Raw genomic sequence first — 21,656 nt, forward strand, 5'->3', positions numbered from 1 at the left:
GCACAATGCGTGGTGCTGGAGTGGCTGGAAGCCTGCGTGTAGAAGACTCCTCTGTTTATAAACCCCCTCCTGCTACTGCGAACTTAAGGTGCTTCTCACTTGCTCCGACACACTGAGTCTGATGTGTTCATGACAGCCGGTCTCCTTTCTGTTGTCACCCACAGTCTTGCCTTGCTGTTTGCTGGAGCCCTTGAGCTTACCTGCCCCTGTGGTCACGCAGGTGTGAAAGAATGGGCTTCTTCCAGAAGGGAAGTAAACTCTGAGAGAAGCCAGGCTGGCAGGGCCTCGGGCTGTCTGGTGTAATCTTTCCCCCTGCACAAGGCATATTGGCCCTGCTTGAATCAGCCCAGAAAGTGATCATTTAGCTCAGTGCTGGCTGACTTCTAACGGGCTAGAGGCTGTCCCCAGACCTCTCCTCTCTGCCCTGTGCACCTCACACCTTGTTCAAGTCTTCTGCCATGGGCTTTCCTGTTCTATGAGTACACAAGGCTACTAGGTCCCTGGCACTGCAGGCTGTGCTGCCCTTGGCCTGAGGTAGCAGCATGCAGCAGCTGGAGGAGCAAAGTGGAGCCCCAAATCCTATTACAGCTGGCCTGATGGGGGTAGTAGGAACCAGGCGGGCTGGCTCAATTATCACCCTCCCCCTCCCAGAGGCCCTGATAGTTATACAGCAGGGAATAACAGGTATTTCACAAGGGGATGAAGGGTGACCAATTCCCTCTGGCTTTCAAGGCAGCAATGACACCAGGGACTGAAGGTGCCTCGCTTGTTACTTCATTTCAAACATCTTCCAGGGTTTTATCAGCCTCCTCCACTTCGCATGCTAAGGTCAGAGAGAGCTAAGTCTCTCCTGCTTTTTGCCAGGGGGATGTTTAGTTTGCAGCCAAAATCCAAGCCATACCGAGAGCCGTCACTGGTAATTGTTCACTATAGCCAAGGCCAGCTTGCATACAAGGCACGTGGCCACTCGGCTCGAAACACACTCTTAACAAGTTTCCTGCCCAAGCTCATTTCCTGCTTGAGCTCAAGCTCATTTCCTTGAGCAAACACCCACTTCGTGCCACCAGTGCGGTTGAAGTGCTGGAGCCCTGGCTTGCAACAGCTGGCAAGAGGCTGGTGTTCAAACCTTTCGGTTCCTCTTTGAGGACAGACACTCAGATGGAAGATGCAAAGCTGAAAGCTCGTGGCTTCTTGGCAGTTTGCTGGAGCTACTTGGCTGGATTTCGTCCCCTTCCATTATCTGGACTGACTGGTACAAACTAAACTGGGGAGGGGAAATCCATGGCTTGTCCCCAAGCTGAAGGCAGTGCTCCAAAGCTGTGGCAGACTCTCCCAGCTGTGCTGAAAAGGAACTAAATACACTGAGAGGACATCTGTGTTTCTCAATTAGTCCCTGCGTCATTGGGTGATGGTTGATGAGTGGGCAAAGCAAGCCTGGATGTGGCTTCCTTTTTATGATGAGCTCTTCAGCCTTCTCAGGGCAAATCTACAGCAGCAGGTCTGCTCGTCTTGCTACACCAAGCTCCTTGGATGAGAGGCACTACAGGCCTTGATGGTCCCTGTCCCTGTATCTACCTCAGGAGGAGGTAACTTTGGCTACCGAGCTCATGTTTGGACTTCCTGGGTCTGTCATGGATCCTAGTCAGCTCCTCAGGCAGCAAAGGGCTGGGCACGCAGACTGCACTCTGCAATCAAATGTCCTCCCTGGCAAGAGGGTCCAGACAGGCCAGGTATTGTGCCTTGAACATGCAATCAGCCTGTGTGTGGCTACTTCATGCCGAGGCCTTTTACTTCATGCCTCCAGTTGAGTTGCCTTGCAAGTGTCCCTGCTCGGCCCAGCTGTACAAGCAGCCTCCCCTCTCCCAGCCAGGACGGGCCGCCTGGGCTGCATTTTCCTTCTCAAGCCAGCAGCTTCCTGCTAGGTCTTGTGCACCATGACTCACCCTGGAAGAAGGCAGCCAGATGGATGGATGGCTGCCACCTCCGTAGTGGCCTGGGTTGTATGCATCAGCTCCCATCTGAGTTGCTGGGAGGAAAGAGTTTATGGAAACCAAACTTCTCCATCACAGTACAGAAACATAGTACAGTTAGGCTGCCAGGACCCTCCAGAGATCACATCTCATCCAACCCTCTGCTCAGGGCAGGATCAGTGGGATCTGAAGCATCCTAGACAAAGCTTGTCCAACCTATGGCATGAACTACCCTGTGCTACAAGCTGCCAGGCATTGTGCCCCAAGACGCCCGCAGGGGAAAATAACCTCAGGTTATACATGCACAGCACCAGGTTCTGAGCCAGCTGTTACGACTCCGGTGACAGACCTCGGGGTCCTTGTAGGTAGTTCTCTAAAAACCATCAGCTCCATGTGGAGCGGCAAACTAAAAAGCCAATAAGACACAGCATCATGAAGGGAACTGAAAACAAAGCCGAAATCATCACCATGCCAATATACAAATCCATGGCATGGCCCCACCTCCATGCAGTTCTACTGTGTCCTTTTTGAGACGTGAGCACCAAAACTAGAAAAGGCAAAGAGGAAGGCAACCAAAATGATCAGAGGCCTGGAGCAGTTACCAGACAGAGAGACTAAAAAAAGGCTAAGAGTCTTGGCTAAGAGAATTTGAAAAGGGGAAAGCTGAAGGGGGAGAGGAGAGAGGTCTGTAAAATCATGAAAGATGTGGACCAAGTGACCAGGAAATTGTTCACCAAGTCCCAGAACACTAGAGCACTGCTCAAAAGAGTAGATGACCCGTTTAACACAGCACATAGTTCACATGTGGAACTCATTGCCACAGGAGACTGGAGAGGCAGAAAGCACAGCTGGGCTTAGAAAAGGACTAGACAGATTCATGGAGATTAGATCCATTAAATAGCCATTAAAACAGAACAGGCAGAGACATTTCCTCTGGTGTCTCTAAACCAAGGACAGCAGGTGCCAGGAGGTAGAGCCCTCTAGGACCAGCCAACCTATTCAGACACTGTCCCTCTAAAGCAGCGATTCTCAACCAGGGCTTAATGCACTGCAGCACAAGATGCTTTCAGGGGTGCTGCTGCACACTGCCAGTACTAAGAGGCCTAGCAAACAAATTGCATAATAACCCGAGATTGCCAATAGAAATTCCTAGTGTGAAAAGCACAGCCCTGCTGTAGGCCGAGCTCTTTGCAGCAGAACAATTGCTCTAGTGATTTGTGCACTTAAAACACGAGCAAGAACCGAGAGCTCCAAGGGGGGAGCCTTAGGTCTAGCAAGCAGAACCACTGCTCCGAAGCATCTGCTTCTGCTATGGCCAGTTACTGGGTTAAATGGGCCATTGGCCTAACCCAGCACAGCTCTGCTTTAGTCACCCTCACCTGCCCTGGGTGAAGCAGAGATGCAACAGCACTGCCAATGCCCTGCCCCAGCAAGGAGTTTGTCAAGACACAGACAGGCGCTGCTGCTGTCTCCATAGGACTCTGCTCAGGGGAGACAGGGCAAGTGCGCACGCATGTTCTAGCATCTCGCAGAGGCAGACAGCCCTGAAATCCCTGTGTTCCTGTTCCCCCCTCACTCAGGCTCAGCCACCAGGCTGTGGCAGGCAGGTACTCCATGGCACTGGGGACTCGACCTGTTTCTGGGCTAGGAGAGCCCACTCCCAACCATGCCAGCTCCCAGTCGCAGCCAGGGCCTACTTCTGCCCCCAGCACTCGCCTCCCTTTGGGTCCTTCCGGGTGAGCCAGGCAGGACCCGCATGCCAGGAACCTCCCCATGGAGCCAGCCAGGGAGATCCACAACCGTGCCCTCAGCAGTTTTGCAAGGTGCCAACTGCTACCATTAGCCTCTCACCCAAAGCAGGGGAGCCGCCTGGCCCAGACGATCTGGGTTCCATCTGCATGATGGCAACTGTGGCAATGAAGCCACCAGTAGCAAGAGGTCTGACAAGTTAGCAGAGACCTACGCTCGCCCTTCCAGGGGCTTCAGGAGGAACACGGGGATTTCTGCTACAGGAACACACACGCAAAGCTTGCACACGCAAATGTACAGGCACCCGCATGCATGCACATGAAAGGCAAATGTATGTGCAAGTACATAGAATCATAGAAGTGGGTCAGATGGGACCTTGCAGATCTTCAGGTCCAACCCCCTGCCTGGGCAGGAAGAAAACTGGGCTCAAATGACCCCAGCCAGGTAGGCATCAAGCCGCTTCTTAAAGACCCCCAGGGTAGGAGCCAGCACCACTTCCCTTGGAAGTCGGTTCCAGAGCCTAGCCGCCCTAACTGTGAAGTAGTTCTTACACTGCTAACACACAGGTGTCCGCACACATAAATGCAAACAGGCGCCCACACACAAACCCAAACGCACAACCAGCCACCACTCACACATGTAAGTGCAAGCACACAGGCACGCACACAGCCACCCACCACACATGTAAATGCAAACACACAAGCACCCCCCCCCCGTCCAACACATACATGCAAACATACACACAGGCACACACATGCAAATGCACACGCACACACATGTGCACACACACAGGGTCCATCTTTACACAAGTTTATTAGTTTCCATTCTAATATATTTAAACTTAAAAAAAAAAAAAAAAAAAAAAAAAAAAACCCAAAAACAAAACCCATTTTGGTCTGCGGTTCAGTTACTGGTCCATTCTCCAACCCCTCTGCCCACTGCGAGGCAGAACTGGTCCCCCCCCCATCACCTGGCCCCTTCGTTCCTGTCTGCACTCAGTCCTATATCAAAATAAATAGAAAAAAAAAACACATCCATCGCAAAGGTGTTTGTCCTTTGGCAGCCAGGGCAGGGCAAGGGACAGGGCGGGGACAAGAGGGCGCCGGAGGGCCTGGCTTTTAATAGATGGGGTCAGAGCCCAATTTGCTCAGCCAACAAGGGAGGCAAAGGGGTTTCTCTTCCTAAGGAAGCAGGCACCGGGAAGGGAGCCCGGACGCTCCAGCTCCCCCCACCACTGCCTTCACTAGTGTTCTCGGCTATCCTGGCCGCCACAGCTTATAGCAGGAGGGCGACAGGCACTTGGATCCGCGAGCCGGCAGGGAGGAGGGAAACGAGGCCACGTTCCCGGCGTTCCTGCTAGGGGCAGCTGGCGGGAGGCACTTAGGTTTGGCGTTCCTGCCACCAGTGGAGAGCCCATGGCTGACCTGGGAGCTGGGCAGAGAGCCCGGGTCTGCAACGCAGCGTGGGGGTGGGAGGAGAGGCCAAAAGCCCAGCCCCGCTGTGAGCCAGACTAAGATCTCAGGCACGCGGAAGAAGCCGGGCGTTGGCTGCTCCGACAGCCTCGGAGCCAGGCGGCTCCACAGCTTCCCTGCAATTTCAAACGGGCCCCTCGCTGGAGTTCATACCCAGGGAGGCGAGGGGAGCCCGCTGCAGGGAGACACGCAGTGCTGGGACCCACGGCTGACTGGGGCAAGGGGAAGCCCCACGCCAGGCTCAGGAGTGGGGGGTGGAAAAAAGGGATGTAAAGAACCAGGATTGAGAACACCTGCCTAGGCCTGATCCCTGCTGCCAGGGGGAGGCCTCGCCTGCGGGGTTGACATTAAGGCAGCTGGGTGAAGAGGAATGCAGAGAGGGGGGCAGGAGCCCCCTCCCCGCCGCCGGCCAGGCTGCACGGGGTGGGGGGGGCCACCTGGGGGCCGGTAAGGAGCCAGCTGTTCCCGCTAGCCCAGGAGGGGAGGGGGGTCTTTGCCCTACAGACTGTGGCAGGCTGGAATCAAGAGTCCTTGTGAAGTCTCGGGCACCTGGGACCTGTGGCACTGGGGGGTGGATGGGGCAGGGCTGGGGTGGGTGGGGGGCCAGGCCGCGCTGCTCAGTCGGTCTTGCGGTGGTTGTTGTTGAGCACAGGGTGGCCATTGGAGATTGGCCCGTTCTTTGTCACCTCCTCCTCCTCCTCGCTGTTGTCCGTCTCCTCCCGGTCGCTCCGCTCGTCCTCCACCACCTGGAGAAAAGGGACGGGTGGGGGGAGCGGATTCAGGGTCAAGACAGTCTGGGACCCAGGAGTCTGGGGGCACTGCTGTCGCTTTGGCATCTCTGTTCCCTGCAAGTCAGGACCCCCCTTCTCAAGACCCACCTACTCTTTAGCCACCCCCATGGCAGAAAAGGGACTACGTCCCACCCCCTACTCCCCACCTGCCACTCACCATATCTTCTTGCATACAACGCGCTTCCCCTCCCACCCCCTGAAAACTCAGCAGCTGGAGCTTGGAGCGCAGGTTACATGCAAAGAATACAGTAAGAGCATCTCTGCCTGGGCAGCAGACCAATGAACAGGCTCTGCTCTCTCACTGCTGCTACCCAGTTACACGCTACAAGAAAGTATGGGGTGCCCCGACTTCTGCTTTTTTAAAAGCAAGGTGCGTGTTATATTCTGGCAGGGTGTATGTGAGAGAAAATACAGTAGGAAGCTTTTCTCCATTGGAGAGGACTCCATGCCAGCCCCGTCCCCCCTCACCCTGCAGCAGCAGCTGCCATGTGACCAGTTCTGCAAGGGCGGGGCAGACTGCCCCCAGACACCCAATGGAAAGTGGGGGGGAGGGCTCCCCAACTCTGCCAACTCGCCTTTCCAGTTATGAACTTCTGGGCCATGCGGATGATGAGGTAGGCCCAGAAGACATGGAGCGTCAGCAGCACAGCCATCATGGTGTTGAAGAAGTAGTAGCCGAAGAAGGCTGGGTACAGGTCCAGGGGGTACACCACCGTGCAGTGCATGATCCTGTGGGGGGGGGGGAAGAAAAAGCAGGATGGTCACCCTGGGGTGTCCCATCCCGTCCCCTTAGCTGCCCACAGCACAGGGATGGGGCTCCGGACGTCTGCCATGGTAGGCCTGTTGCCATGCTGCTCCAGGCCTCGGTTTTCCTATCTGTAAAATGGGCATGCATGGGCCCGCAAGCTAGAGATCATCAGCATTCATACAGCCCCTGCTTTGTTGCGGGGACGGTGAGCTACCAGCTTGCTGCCCTTTACCCCGAGCCTCACGGTGGGCTGCTCGCCTCACCCTCTTAAAGGAACCCTAAGCCCACAGCCTCAGAGGCCCCTGTGCTCTCATTCAGGTCAGGCTCTACCCTCTTGCAGGCAGAGAAGGCCAGAGCTGCCCCCAGGAGGCTCAGAGCCTGGGTATGAATAGCCCAGAGCTGGGGTGTGAGCTGAATTTCAGACCAGCCATTGGTCTGCGCAGTCAGGTTGGGGCAGAGCCCCCATCTCCTAGGGATATGGTGGAGGGATGGGTGTTATTTCTGAGTAAGTGTGGGGGGTACTGGAGGCGACAGGGAAGGCAAAGACCGGTGTGGGGGCTCAGAAGCCAAAGCCTCAGAGGCTTCCAAGGGGATTTAGACACCTGCACAGCTTCCAGAGACAGGACTCTGCCATTTGGATAAGCCCACCCACCACATGCTTCAGGTCTGCAGGGGTCAGGAGGGAACAGACTGGGGTCCTTCCCACCCATCTCTGGGGCTGCCCCTCGCAATGGGTGCGGGGCCGGGGCTCACCAGAAAGGCAGGATGATCAGGCGGGTGACGATGAAGACGGCGGCAAAGACAATGAAGATGTTGTTGCAGGTGTTCTTCCAGCCAGCATAGTTGAACATCTTGGCAGACTGGGAGGCGAGGGGATGGGTCAGGGGACCAGGGTTCGGTCCTCAGCTGTGCTGGGACCCAGGCCCAGCCCCTTGTGACCTCACTGAAGCTGAAACCAGGACCTCCCCCCACAACCCTGGGGCTGCACAGACTCAGCGCGCCAGGTGCTGTACACAGTAAGAGATTTCCCCCCACCAGCCCAGCCCAGAAGATGGGAGTCAGACCTTATGGGTTCCCTGCCTGGCACTGGTGCTGTCAGACCCTCTCCACCCACCCCAGGTGCTCAGCCTTTGCCAGGAGGCAGCTGCCGGGCACGGTGTCTCCACAGCCTCATGGCTGTGACTGATGGCAGCAAGCTGGGGAACCCAAGAGTCCCGGCGGGCCATACCTCCAGCAGGTAATCAGAGGCGTCGTGCAGGGCCATGATCAGGGTCCCCGCTCGGATGTAGTTGGCAAACCAGGAGAAGCTGATCAGGATGATGGTTGCCACGTGGTGGATGACCTGCTCTTTGAAGTCCTGCCATGAAGGGAGAGGGTTAAATCCTGCCAAGCCTTGCACCACCAGGGGGACCCAGGAGGGGGTTCTGGACCCCGGCCTGGCTCCTGTCCCACCCCAGCACAAGGTGGGAGTATCAGACAGCACCAGCCATAGGGTGGGGCTGGTTTGGTGGGGCTGGCAGGGCCAGCCAGGAGCTGCCAGATCTCAGCCCCCTGCCCCGGATCGAGGTCCCCTACCTTGCGCTTAACGTCGGAGGCGATGCTGAAGAGCAGGGACCAGTAGAAGGACAGCTCGATCATGTAGTACCAGTACTGGGAGGGCAGCATGCTCTGCAAAGCCAAGGGGGCTGGGCTGAGCCAGGCCCGGGTCCCCCGCCGCCCCAGTTTGTGACCCTGTGGTCGTGTGTCCTATACCCTGCACTGCTCCATCCCATGGGGATTCCCCAGCTGTATCCCAAAGCAGGGCAACTCCATGTGGGGTGGTCCTGTAGGCACTCACCTGGATGGGGTGGGGAGTATGGGGGCCATCCTGCGGGCACTCACCTGGATGGGGTAGCCTTTCCACACTTCCCGCAGGTCGTAGAACCAGGGTTTCTGCCAGGGGAGAAACAGAGACCGAGGTTGGCGCACAGCTCTGCCAGGCTGTGGGGGCCAGGGGCGAGGGGGGCAGGGTCCTACTTACATCCACTATGACGGCCATGCCAGCAATGAAAGCAAGAAGGTAAAAGGTGAATCGCCAACTGGAAGAAGGAAGCAGACGGTGCTCAGACCCGCACTAGTCAGAGGGGAAAACGACCCTAGGAAAGTCCCCACCCAGGAGCAGAGCCTGGAGCCGGGGGCAGTGCTGACTTGGACATCTCTGGTGCCGTTTGCTCCCTATGGGAGCTCAGCCCAGGCTGTAGGGACTGATGTGGGGCAGGGAGAAAAGTGCTGGGGCCCATGGGTGCTTCCTTCCCTCCCTGGAGCTAGGGGCTGGGAGCCAGGACTCCTGGGTTCTCTCCCCAGGTCGGGGAGGGCTGCAGGGCAGGAGCAGGAGAGCCAGGACTCCTGGGCTCTTTCTCCGTCTCCACTCCCACTGCCTTGTTCTGTCTCCACCCCTCCCCATGCCTCAGTTTCCCCAGCGGGGCCAGGCCCTTCTCCAAGATGCTGAGAAAGTTCTGCCCTGCCATGCCCCAAGGGCTGGTACTGGGAGGGCTCCAGGCAGCTCCCTGCCCACCCCTGCAGCCCAGCTGGGCCCCTCACCCCCCCACAACCACCGGCCCGGCTCCTACCTGGCTTCCCGGAACTTCTTGAGCAGGCTGGGCCGGTCCTGGTTGCGCCGGCGCCGGAACCAGCGCTCCACCTGCCGCATCGAGCAGCTGCTGCTCTTGGCCAGCAGCTCCACGTCCGTCTAGCGGGGGGAGACCCCAGTGGCTTATCATCCGTCTGTCCGGCCGCTGGGGCCAACTCGGAGCCCCGGGGGCCATGTCTGAGCCCCAATTTTTTGGGTGAAACCAGACCCTGCCCCCCCACATCAGTGCCCCTCACTCCCAACCCATAGCCCCCTGCCCCCTCTCATCATCAGGACCAGCGCAGGGGTCCTGCAGTGCCCAACTGCCTGGGCACTGGGCCCCTTACCTCCCCTCCTCCCCAGGGCTTCACTACATGTGGAGACCCCCAAGTCAGACCCCCCCAGGGGCTCAGGGAGGTGGGACGGACCCCAGCTTGCTCCCCCAGGGCCAGCAGGGGCCCCTCGTACCTGCTTGGGGTGCTTGGAGGCCGTGACATAGAACTGCTCCAGCGTGGGGTTGGGGCTGGCTTTCAACCGCACCTTCTCCTTGACGTTCAAGAGTCTGGCCAATGGGGTGGCCACGTAACTGTGGGGTTGGGGGGAGGTTAGACGTCCACATGGCTGCCCCCCACCCCTGGAGAACAAGGAGCTCCTGCTCCCTTCGGAGGCAACGTGGCCTAGTGGAGAGCGCCCTGGACGCCTGGGGTCCGAACTTGGGAGCGTCACTGCCACTGCCCCGTGCTTCAGGTCCCCCGTGGCAGCATGGGGCACGGAGCCCCCCTGGGGAGCACTTAGCGACCTGCCGGCAGGCCCCTCATCCCCCCAGCCCTGAAATCACCCATGACAAGGGATTTCTGCAGCCGCCCCCAACTGGGACCAGCTCCTGGGAGCAACTGGGAAGAAGTCATGGAGGCCACCAGGGTGGGGGCAGGACGGGGAAGGATCAGGGAGTTACCCCAGGGCAGATCATGTGCACTTGCCCCAGGGTCACTGATATCTACCCCGATCCTGGGGTGGGGGGCAGTCAGACCAGACCAGCTGGGGCTCATCTGCTTGCGACAGGCTTTACCCCAGGATACTGCTCTCACCCCTGCCGCAGCGGGCCCAATCCTGGCTGGGAGTGATGGGGAGCACCGGGAACGCCCCCCAAAACCAGCTGTTCTCAGTCTACGGAGCGGGCAGAGCTCCCAGCGGGCTCCTCCCCCCCGCGGTGCCCTGCCGTGGGTGCCCAACAAAGCCAGTCTGTGCCTGTGGCGACACGCCGGCCCCCCGGCACCGCCACCACCACTGGGAGGCACAAAGCGCCCCATTGTGCTGCCCGCGGCCCGGCCCTGCCCCCACGCGGGCTGGGGGGATGGACTGCAGCTCAGTCCAGGGCTCAGGGCAGCCTGGGGATGGGAGGAAGAGGGGGTCCGCTGGCCTGGGGGGGTTCAGGACACCTGGGCTCGTAACCTGGGCTACACCTGGCTTAGTGGGGTGGAGCAAGGGAGTGGAGCCTGGTCGCTTGGGTCCCATCCCCAGCTCAAAGGCAGGGGGAGGGCTCACGGGGACCCTGGACACCTGGTGCCTGGTACAGCCCGGCTCCTACCGCACCCCCAGGTGGGTCCGCAGGGCACCCAGGAGCTGAACCCCCCCTCCCTGGCCCATACTTACATCTCAAAGAGGTGCCGGACGAGGAGGAAGAGGAAGGCGAGGGGCAGGATGATGTACAGGTCGGCCGCCTTGGCGTAGACCCGGCCATCGCGGTCCTCCAGGTCGGCCCATGTCAGGTTGGCCGGCAGCCACAGCCGGTCCCACCAGAAGCAGTTGTACAGAGTCTGCAACATCCTGAGGGACAGCGCGGGGTCAGCCGCGCCCCAGCCCCCCGGCCTGGCCTCGATACCCCTCGGCCCCGGGGGACCCCTCCAGCCGTGCGAAGCCGGTGACCGTTTGGGACGGGAAGTGGGGGGCGGGGCCGGCGGGGCTCTGCACCAATGGGGAAGGAGGCGAGGCCTTCGGGACTGGGTGCGAGGAGATGCCCCGGCCCCTCGGAGGCGCGACCCAGGGCCCCTGCACCCCGTTTCACTCCTCTCCCATCGGTGCCTCAGGTCCCGCCCGATCGGAGGGGGCAGCTCGTGGCACCAAGGGGCCACGTTCCCCTCGGGGTCCCCGCACTCGCTGGCATCAGAGGCTGGGAGCCAGCACGCGCCCCCCGGCTCCGCGCTGCCCCGTCCTGGCAGGGCCTGCGGGAGAAGCAATCAAGGCATCGGCCAGCGCAGCACGGGGGCACCGGGGCCAGGGCCCGACAGCGCCGGGAGGGAAGGGGGCTGCACGTGGCTGGGACGAGTGCCTGGCCTCCCCGCAGCTCAATGGAGGCATTGAGACGCCGGCAGCTGGAGCCGGGCCGGGGGCTCGGCCAGCTGCACCCACGGACGCCCTGGCTGCCCAGAGCCCGATGGGGTCCAGCCAGGGAAGGAGGATGCTCCTGTAGCCCACAGCCACCCACTGGCCTCACCGAGGTCGGCCTGCGTGAGGGCAACCTGGTCCCTGCACAGCCCCGGCCCCATGTGCCCAGGTGCTGACAGCCCCCAGCTCCAGCCCCTTTGGGCCCCGGGGGGTTCATCAGCTCGCGCCGGGTACTGTTCATCCCCCCCAGGTGGAAATGGGCGGGGTGGCAGCCCCGAAGCGGAGCCAGGCGTGTGCTGCAGATCCTCCCTCCGCCAACGCCGCGTGCCGCAGCACGGCCCCGGGTAGCCACACCCCTGGCGTGGGCGGAGAGGCTTCACGGCAGACGCGCCCTGGGGTCCCTTGGCAGGGCAGGAGCTGCAGGCGCCTCGGGGGCTGGAGGATTATTGTAGAGCAGCGGGATGGAGAGACACAGACGTGGGAGGGGAAAAAAACAATTAAAAAATAAAAATCAAGTGCCTGCAGCCCCACAGAGCCTTCCTCAGATCCACCCGTGGATCAGATGGGCACCCCAGACATCGCAGTCTCCGCACGGCTACAGGTTCAACCCATCACGCCCCGAGCGTGGACAATGCTTGCAGCCGGGCAGACCCTCGACACCGGCTGGGCAAGCAAGTTTGCTGTGCCCGGGAGATGCCGGCGCATGGCTGGGAGAGGATCTGGGCGCAGGAGCAGCATGCAGAGCCAGAGACCTTGGGGGTGGTATCACTTGCTGGGACAGAGTCAGACTCCTGAAAGAAAGGACTGTCCCAGCTGCCACTGGTCCTCTCTGTGCCAGGACAAGTGCCATTAGCACTGGTACTTAGGCTACAGAGGTCACACCTTCATGCCAGGAGAAGCCCAAAACAAAGCGTGAGCATACAGACACCCGGGCCCGTTGTCCCAGGACAAGGAGCACTAACTGTCTGCCTCGGGATACTGCAAAATGCTCTTACCCCTTCTCAGGGTTTCCTGCCTCCGGATAGTGCTATGAAACACCAGTCTACAACCTGGCTCACGTCCTGCCAGAGGTTTGTCCCCCCTGCGCTGCTCACAGCCCAGCACCAGCATCTCACCAGAGCATCACAGCCTCCGGGTCCAAGCCTCCTCCCCAGCTGGGAGCATCCACACGTCACCCCCAGCCTCCTCATCCTCCTGGCTGGCAACCAGCCCCTTCCCCTACCAGAAAGGCTCCCAAATCCTCACATTGACAAAGGGAAGCAGCCCAGGGTGGCATTAGCAGCCCTGATCCAGATGGAGATGGAAACTGGAACATGGCCTCCCAGCCAGTGCAAACCCCAGAGAGTCTAGACTGGGGGCACTGGGTGTGAGCATGTGTACACACACACGCAGGCTGGCTGGATTAGGACATGGCCCGTGTCAGGGCGTGTCTCAAATACCAACCCTGGAAAACAAAACATCCCTGGGTGACCATTAAGAGAGAGGTCCGGATGGCGGCTTGGGAATGGGACCCAGGAGTCTGGCTGTCTGGGCTGCAGCTGCCCCTGGCTCTGTGGTAGTTGCGGGCCGCGGGCTGTATCACACACGTTTCACACACACAAAGGAAGGGAGGTGACAGGGCTGGGTAGGGGCGATTCACTGGCAGCCCAGGGACCATGGATTAGGACACCCAGCTCTGCCCCAAAAACAGGCCGGGATCCTAAAAGGCAACTCCCACTTTCCTTCTGCTCCCTCTGCGCCATGCCCAGGGGGCAGGGAGCAGAGCACTGGGCTGGGGCCAGGCAGGCACATGAAAAGCCCCCATCCCCACCTCACCCCACCAGGCAGCTGGAAGCCCTGAGATCCTGGGCCCGAGACCCCCATCGCTGCCCATGGGGTGGATGCTCTGGATGCCTCCAGCACCCCCAGAAGCTGGGTCCTGTGGCCATACCCCCATGAGCTGCGGCCCCAGACTCTGCCCCCCACCTCCAAGCCCCACGGACTGTGCTGGCCTCCGTGTACAGACTTTGCCCCTGCTCCGGTCCACTGAGTCAGGGCGGGGACACAGTCGGCAAGGGAGCTCCACAACCCAGCACAGTCCCTGCCTACCCAGACCAGGCCTGGGCCGAAGCCTTGGGGTCCTGGCTTGGCTCAGCCGCACCCTCTCTCGTGCATGGGCCAGGAGCCAGCCTTTGGCATGGGAGATGCACCCACTCAAACCCAGAACCCCAGCCCCATGGTGCCTGGTAGAGCTCAGGGCTGGTTTGGGCACAGCCAGGGTTCGGGCCTGCCAGGCAGGTGCCTGCAAGGTCAGTGGAGGAGAGGCTGGGATGGAGCAGGACCCACTGTGGCTGGGCACCGCTCCCCTCCCCGCCACCAGCAGGACAGCCAGCCAAGCAGGCCCGTATCCCACCACTAACACCACAGCCCACCCATCCACGCCTGCCCCCTCCAGCTGGCTGGTCTTAACCCCCAAACCAGCCCCCAACCCAGGTGGCTCAGGCTCCAACTCTGCTACACTCAGCCTGGTGCCAGGTGCTCCCAAAGGCACGTGCACATCTGCTGCCATGCCCAGGCCTGGCCGACGGTCACTAAGAGACGCCACCATGTCCCTAGTAGCCACGGTCCCCCAGTAGCACACCCCCCCGACTAAGATCAGGTCGCCCCACAGTGCTAGGTGCTCCACAGACCCGGGACAAGAGATGGGCAAGACTGGAGCCTCCCCTAGGCTGCTGCAGAGATATGGGGAAAAATTCAACCTGTGCCTCGGAGCAGGGAACACGGGATGGCAAAACCCCCTGGAGGCTGCCCCATTTCCCAGCCCACCCTAAAATGCAACCGCCTCTGGGTGGGAGCAGGGCACTTGCTGCCATGGAGGTGGGATCTAGGGAAGGGTTTCGGGGGGTGGCACAGAGCCCCCCTGACCATGGGCATCACGATACAGCCAGGACTCCAGACGCTGCTAGCAGAGGGGACAGGGAGGGGGACCCTTGGCCGTGCCCTGTTCCCTTGAACTACCATCTCCTGGAGCATCCAGCTCCCCCACTTCACCCACCCAGACACGCCAGCACCTTGCAGTTGAGAAATCCTGACCTGCTAGCTGGGCCCGAGCTCCAGGACTTTGCCCCCGGCCCAGAGTGTCACAGAGATGATTAACAGACAACCCGACTCTGGGCAAGGAAGGAAGGGGGAAGGGTCCAGGTTATCTCAGGGCCTCGATCACCTGGTCTGGCTCCTCTACAGCTCCTGCACCTGCCTCCTGCCATGACCCAGGGGAGGGGGATTCCCAGGGCTCCCAACACCACAGGTGCCAGACCTGCCCATCTGCAGCTCAACCCAGGGGCAGACCCAGCCCTGGTATAATCCATGCCCAGCATGGAGCAGAGGGGCAGGGATCGGAGCCGGTCAGTCTCACGGGAGGAAACCCCTGGTTTGCAGCTGGCCCTATACAGTAGGGCTTCCCCCACCTAGCCTTAAATTCCCATCTCCTGGAGTCAGGGGAGAAGTCCCAGCCTCCACAGCTGCAGAAGATGGGGTGGAAAAGGAGAAGCCGGGAGCCGAGATCTGACAGCTGAGGCTGTGACAACTCGTGACCATAGTGGATCAGCTCAGAAAGGGGAGCGGGGGGTCTTGTAACCCCCCCCCCCGCAGCTTCATATACAAGCCTGACACTTTTGAGTCCCAGGGAATGACTGACATGCAAGCGACTGAAGACGCTCTCCAGATGACTAGGATGGTGGGGAGGGAGCACAAGGCAGCAAAGTCCCTTGGGGTTTGTACGGTGCCTGGCGCGAGGGGACCCGGAGCCATTCAAGCAGCACGAGGCTGCATACTCGGGAAGGGGACGAGCTGTCCCCAGGGCAGGGAGCCTGTACTCAACCCCGTGTCTGACTGTCACCGCCCGGGTCAGAGAGGGCTCCCACGACCGCCCAGACTGGGCCTGGTGCAGATTCCCATCCCCTTCCCCTGACCCACGGGCAACCAGGGAAGGTTGAAGCGCCAAGGAGACATGGAAACCCTCTGCCTTCCTGCTCCAATGCAGCCGGGCTCATTGGGGAGCCCCCAGCCCGATCCACACGGCCCCCTGGGATGGTGGCGCCTGGCGCTGTATGCTCACCTCCACCCAGTCCCTGGCACCCAACCTCCTCACCCCCTAAAGCCCACACACTGGGGTCAGCACCTCCAGTCTCACACAGAGGGAAACTGAGGCAGGGGAGTACTTATCCTGCTCAAGGGCAATAAACATTTTTTTTTTGGGGGGGGGGGGAAGAGAGACAGGCTGGAGCCCAGGCTGGAGTGGGAATCAAGGGGCGAGTGCCCAGCATGGCAGGCCCAGGCCTGGCACAGCTGAGTGGATGCTGGGCAGGGGGAAGGATTAGCAGGGTGCTATGCTTGTGCCCCCCCACCTCAGGTGTGAGATACCAAAACCTGGAAGCGCCAGGCCTGGCAGAGGGGGCGGAGGAGGAAGGGGCCGGGCCCAGGCCAGGCAAGTCCCTCCCAGGCGGGCAGTGCCTGGCGTGGGGCTCGCCACCCCCCTCACCAGGCGGAAGAGGGAAGCAGATCATCTGACCAAACAGGCTCGGGCAGGAACTCAGACAAGCCCCAAACGGCTCAGGTTCCAGCCGGGCGCTGGGACTAGGGGCACCCGCCTGATCCCCGATGGCGGAGGGGCCCCAACCCACCCCCAGCGGCTGCTGCCTGCACCCTAGCAGGGAAGCTCACAGCCCAAGCCTGAGCACCCCCTCTGCCCAAACACCCTGCAGCTCTGACAGTCGTCCCATGCCACTCATCACAACCCCACAAAGGAGGAAGGGCCCCCTGCATCCATTATACAGATGGGAAAACTGAGGCAAGACACCTGGATTCCACCGCTGCCTTGGGTGGTCAATTCCCCTCCTCATACCTCAGTTTCCCCCACCCAATCGCCACCTGGGACACGGGCCATTTCACTGTCACAAAGGTACAGCCCCACTCTCTGTGGGGGATGGGACCTGTTCCCCCGCAGGACCCCGACTCCGGGGTGCTGGAAGCAGCCGAAATCGACCCCTGCTGCCAAAGCCCGAGGCCAGTGGCCATGATGCGGATACACAACAGGCCGGGGCAATCAATATTTCCCTTCAGGAGCAGGCTGGCCCAGAGCACCGCGCCCCGGCAGCCCTGCCAGACCTAATATTAGCTCATCTACTTGAAGAAGTAGCAGTTTCTATTTGCCTTCATCCCCTCCTCCTCTTCAGGCAGACAAAGCAGCTCTGTTGGGCTCCCACTCCAGGCCCTAGTCAGAGAGCCAGGGCAGTGGGCAGGGCTGTCCCTGCCAGAGAAGGGGCCCAGGGTGAATCTTGGGGCTTTTAAAGGGCTGGGGGGTGCCCGCTGGGCATTTAAAAAGGTCTCAAGCCCTTCACGCTAGCCTGCAAGTTACAGTCAGGGGAGCACACGGTCTCCGTGGCATGATGGTGTCTGTGGCACATTCATCCAGCGCCTGGCACTACCAAGTGGCATGGGGAAGGGCGAAGCAACTGGCCTGAAGCCGGCTGCAAGCGTGGAACCCAGGAGTCCTGCCCGCCTCCGCTAGCTGTAACCACTGCGCCATACTCCCTGCTGCCTTCACAGGACAGGGGGCTGTCAGAGCTTCCCTGCACCCTACCAGGAGGGTTTAACATGGCATCTGCCCCCTAAGATACCTGAGGAGGGGTCACCACCTCCTCCCCAGAAACCAGCTGAGCTGCTGCATGCAGCCTAGGAGATTTGGACACCTACTTCCTATAGATCAATGTAGGAGCCAGCGGCAACCCCTGAAGCATCCCGAACAGGGTGAAGCAACACAGCCCCCTAGCACAGTATAGCTGTGGGCCCAAGGGGGCTGGGGCTGTAGCGGCTGCAGAGAGCGGGTAGCAAGCCCAGTTTACTCTCCCATCATGGGAAGGGGCTTTGACCCGCCCCCCACATTTTTACCCAGGGGATCTTGCATCAGGGCCAGGCAGGAATCCCAGAGCAGAGGTATCAGCTGGGTCATGCAAGGATTAATGAATGCTACCACCTGGGCAAGAGGTGGGCCAGACGCCCCATGGCACCCACCCACACAGCCCCGATGAACCCCAAGCCTGGCACGGGGGGGCCAGCCCCGATGAACCCCGAGCCTGGCGCGGGGGGGCAATGAGTTTGCTGCCTTGCATGGAAGGAGAGGGTCTATCCCATGTGCCACCTCTTGCCCTGCAGTACATGCAGCCCCTAGCACATGGCACCCCCTAGCATGCCCCCCCTTTCAGGAATGGCGCGCGGTCAGACTCTCTTAGGGGCACCCAGACAGGGTCCTGCCACCCCCCCACCGCCGCAGGCCTAGGTATTAGACGAACATACCCCATATCTCCCAGTCCTGAGCCGCAAGCCACGCCAGGGCGGCCACTGCGAGACACAAGTGGCAAGTAACAGATCAGAGAGGAGACGGGCAGCAGTGGCAGGTGGGGCAGGGAGCGAAAAGCAGAGCAACAGATCAGACAGGGAACAGAGGGCAGGGACAAGAAAGGAGAGCAGCCAGGGGGCACAGGGCAAGAAGCAGAAACCAGAGCAACAAATCAAAAAGGGAGCAGAGATCAGAAACTAGAGCAACTGATGGGGTGAGGGCCACAGGGCAGAAAGCAGAGCAACAGATCAGACAGAAGGCAAAGCAGCTGACGGGGCAGGGAACAGAAAGAAGAGCAGCAGATGGGGCTGGGAAAAGGGATCGCAGTGGCAGCTGGGGAGGAGACAGGGCTGGTTTGCCCCTACCCTGAGCTAAGCCCCGGGCTCGTCTGCAAACCAAGAGCCTTGGATGATTCCCAGCAAACGGAGACACGCGGCACCGGAGGAGCTCCCTGGCCTGGACCCCCAGCGCGCCCAGATGGGCCAGGGCTCAGCTGGGGCATGGTGCCAGCGCCTGCCCCAGTGCCAGGAGCTCACTGGGGGATGAACCCACATGCCCACTGCCCCATGCTTGGCTCCTGACTGCCCAACTCAGGGCCCAACAGCAGGGCAACGCAGGGAGCAGGACCCAGGGGTCCGGACAGCTTGGGGGGATGCACGTGCTGCACCCAGCAGACTGAGACAGGCTGGGGTGGGCGCATCTCCTGGCATTGCCATCCATTGCAGATAACTGTGCAAAGCAGACTTCGGCCTAGGCCACGCCAACCCACCCCGACCTGGAAGAGACCCCCAGGGACAAGCAAGCTGGGCCAGGCCCCCTCGCCAGCTCCTTCCCCCCTCACCTGCCCAGGCACAGAGCCCCACAAACAGCAGCAGTTACTCTGAGAAAAAGGCTTCGTTGCTCCCCTGCTTCCAAGATCACCTAGAGACTGTATTTTAATTAAAGCTGCTTAATTAACCCCAAGGAAAACTGACATCAGCCGCTTCACGCTAATTACAAGTGCGGGAGATCCCACAACCCTGCCCATCCGAACCCACTGCTGGGAAGGGCTTTAAAATGAAGAGGCCTGGTGGGATTTCATCCCAAGATCAAAAGCAGGGTGCCGTTATCAGCTGTGCCAAAGTGAAACATGAATGCCGCCCACCTGTGGGAACCCGGCTCCCAGCAGGCGCAGCCCATGGGAGATAAGGATGGAGCCCCACAGGATCCAGTGATTCAGCCATGGGAGCCGGGTCCAGTGCCAGCAACACGCCAGGGCCTGTCTCGTTCCTCACATGGCAGCCCCGGCCTAGCACATATGTGCACATGCACATGCACCCTGGTGGAACAAGGAGCCCGTAAGGCCATTGGGCCCAGGCCGCTATTGTCATCCTGGCTCCGTACAGCCGCATTTGGGATCATCCCAGTGCTTTCAGCTCGTGCTACGGCAGCAGGGGAAGCGCGTGCCTCTGCCAGTCCCCAGCTACCAGGTTTCTCCATTGCGCCAGGAAGCCAGGGTAAGCAGAGGGGAGACGGGGAATCCGAAAACCAAGAGCCCTTGGGTTTTGCCAGCATCAGAAGCAAGCTCCGGGCCCAAGAAGTCAATGATATGCCATCATATGCACTAGAGGAGCATTACCCCACACACGTGTGTGCTCAGGTTAGTCTACAAGGTGCCAACCTACCCTGACTTCTACTCAAGCCACTACCTATGTCTTTTCCCAGCTCCCCTCCTCCAAAACCAAGGCAGAAACAAGCCAAGCAGAGCAGCTGCATAAGTAGGAGCAGGTCTCCCAATACCCCCTGCCCCTCAATTAGAGGACAGGTAGGGGCTACACTGAGCTGCTGTCATCCCCCACGTCCACCCTCCTCCCTTGCCGGATCTCAGCAACTCCACTCCCAGCTGGAGGATGACCGAGGTTTTCCGACCGAGGTTTTCCGAGCGATTCTGGAAGCCGAGCGCAGAGAGGGCTTGGGTTTCAGGAAGTGCTGAGTGCCCGCCCCAAAAAACACCCCCCGGCTCTTTCAATGACCCAAATGCTCAGCACGGGGCCACGGGACACGCAACCTGGGGGGAATCTAACCATCCCCATGGGCCACAGGGGGCACTGGAAGGTGGAAGCATCGCACACACACACACACACACACACCATGTTGGGGGCCTGGATATTTTCCCTCCCAACATGAATTAGGGTATGCATCCCCCGCCAATCCACATTTCATCGGACAGAAATGAAAGCCAAGCTGGGGTAACAAGAGCTGCCTGTGGGCTCTTCGTATCCAGTCAAACAGGTCCTGCCCAGGCTGGGGGGCAGCTGGTCAACCCCTCCACGCTGCCCAATGACCTGTAAAGCCCATGGCCTGGGGCCACGGCCTCATGGCTAGTAGGGGGCAGAGGCTACCTCTAGGCTGAGAGCTCTTGTTATCAGCCCACCAGGAACAACAAGCCAGTGGGTAAAAGAGGCTGCACAGCACCAGCCCCCCTGCATTGCCCCTTGTGCCCCATCACAGCAGCCAGGGAGAGAAAAGCAGATGCCAGGCCTTGGTTGGGGCCACGTGTGGGGTCCATCGGGCAGCATCAGCTGCGGGAGGACCCCCGTCTCCTTCCTGCTCTCGGCGGCACGGTGAACAAGTCTGGCGGCTCAGCCCCCTCCTGCAAACGTGGGCACAAATCGGATGGGCCCTGGGGGCCACCCCCCCCTGCGCCCCGAGCGTGGCCTGACAGATCCCACCAGCACAGGCACCTTGGGCTCTCTCCAGCACCCAGGTTAATCACCCCAGGGGTCTCCAACCCCTCAGCACCCTCCCTGCCCCATGCAGCGATGTGTTCACGTGGGGGGAAACCAAGGCAGGTGGACAGCAACTAAGAGACTTGCCCCAGGGGCAGTCAGACAGAGGAAGGGAACCAAGCCTGGCACTTCAAGCCTGTCCTGCCCTCACCCCACACCCCGGGCTAGAAACAGCAGTAACACCGCTTGGCATGTCACCCCTTGGCTCCAGCCCAGCCAGCTCCTAAATCTCCTCTGCCTGGAGACCCCAGAGTCCAGGGGGGCTCCGTCCAGGAGGCTGGGAGTGGGACCTCACCCACACCCCGGGGGCGCTGGGAGCTGGGGCAGGAGGTGCCCACAGGGCCCAGCCTGGCACATGGAGAGGCAGACACCCCCAGACGAGCCCCGCGGAGCATCCCCCGGCCAGGGGGCAGGATCCCCGCTCCCCCTGCCCACGTGGCCCCTTTGCACCCTCCCGGCCTGTTGCATCCCCCCCACCCCTGAGGCCCAGGCGGCCCCTCCAGCCCCAGACAAACCTGGGGGGAACAAAAAAGTTGCTTGGGAAGAAAGGAAAAAAAAAACCAACCCCAAAAAACAAGGGGAAAAAATTTAAGAGTCCCGGCTTCCCCCCCGCGGCCCCATGCACGGGGTGGGGGGCGATGCAGAGCCATGTCCCCCGGGAGAGCTCCCAGCCCAGCGTGCACAAGGCGGGCGCCATCAAAGCAGCAACCCCGGCCCCCGCCTCCACCTTCCCTCCCTGGGGAGTTTCTTGCAAAGAAAATGAAGCCCCTCCCGGGGGCAGGGCGGGGG

At 60.5% G+C, this 21,656-nt stretch overlaps 1 protein-coding gene across 1 annotated transcript; it reads right to left on the reverse strand.

Moving 5' to 3' along the window:
- Window positions 1-4,159: 4,159 nt before the first annotated feature.
- On the reverse strand, window positions 4,160-15,868 carry CERS2 (ceramide synthase 2). Its single transcript, XM_025195141.1, has 11 exons — window positions 14,796-15,868; window positions 10,992-11,165; window positions 9,807-9,924; window positions 9,340-9,458; window positions 8,751-8,808; window positions 8,612-8,662; window positions 8,306-8,398; window positions 7,959-8,087; window positions 7,484-7,590; window positions 6,558-6,711; window positions 4,160-5,937 (listed from the first exon to the last, which is right to left on the reverse strand). The coding sequence occupies exons 2-11, from the start codon at window positions 11,162-11,164 to the stop codon at window positions 5,809-5,811; spliced, it is 1,131 nt and encodes a 376-aa protein (XP_025050926.1). The 5' UTR covers window position 11,165; window positions 14,796-15,868; the 3' UTR covers window positions 4,160-5,808.
- Between the last annotated feature and the right edge of the window lie 5,788 nt (window positions 15,869-21,656).

Source organism: Alligator sinensis, unplaced genomic scaffold (assembly GCF_000455745.1).
Source record: "Alligator sinensis unplaced genomic scaffold, ASM45574v1 scaffold880_1, whole genome shotgun sequence".
NCBI lineage: Eukaryota > Metazoa > Chordata > Crocodylia > Alligatoridae > Alligator > Alligator sinensis.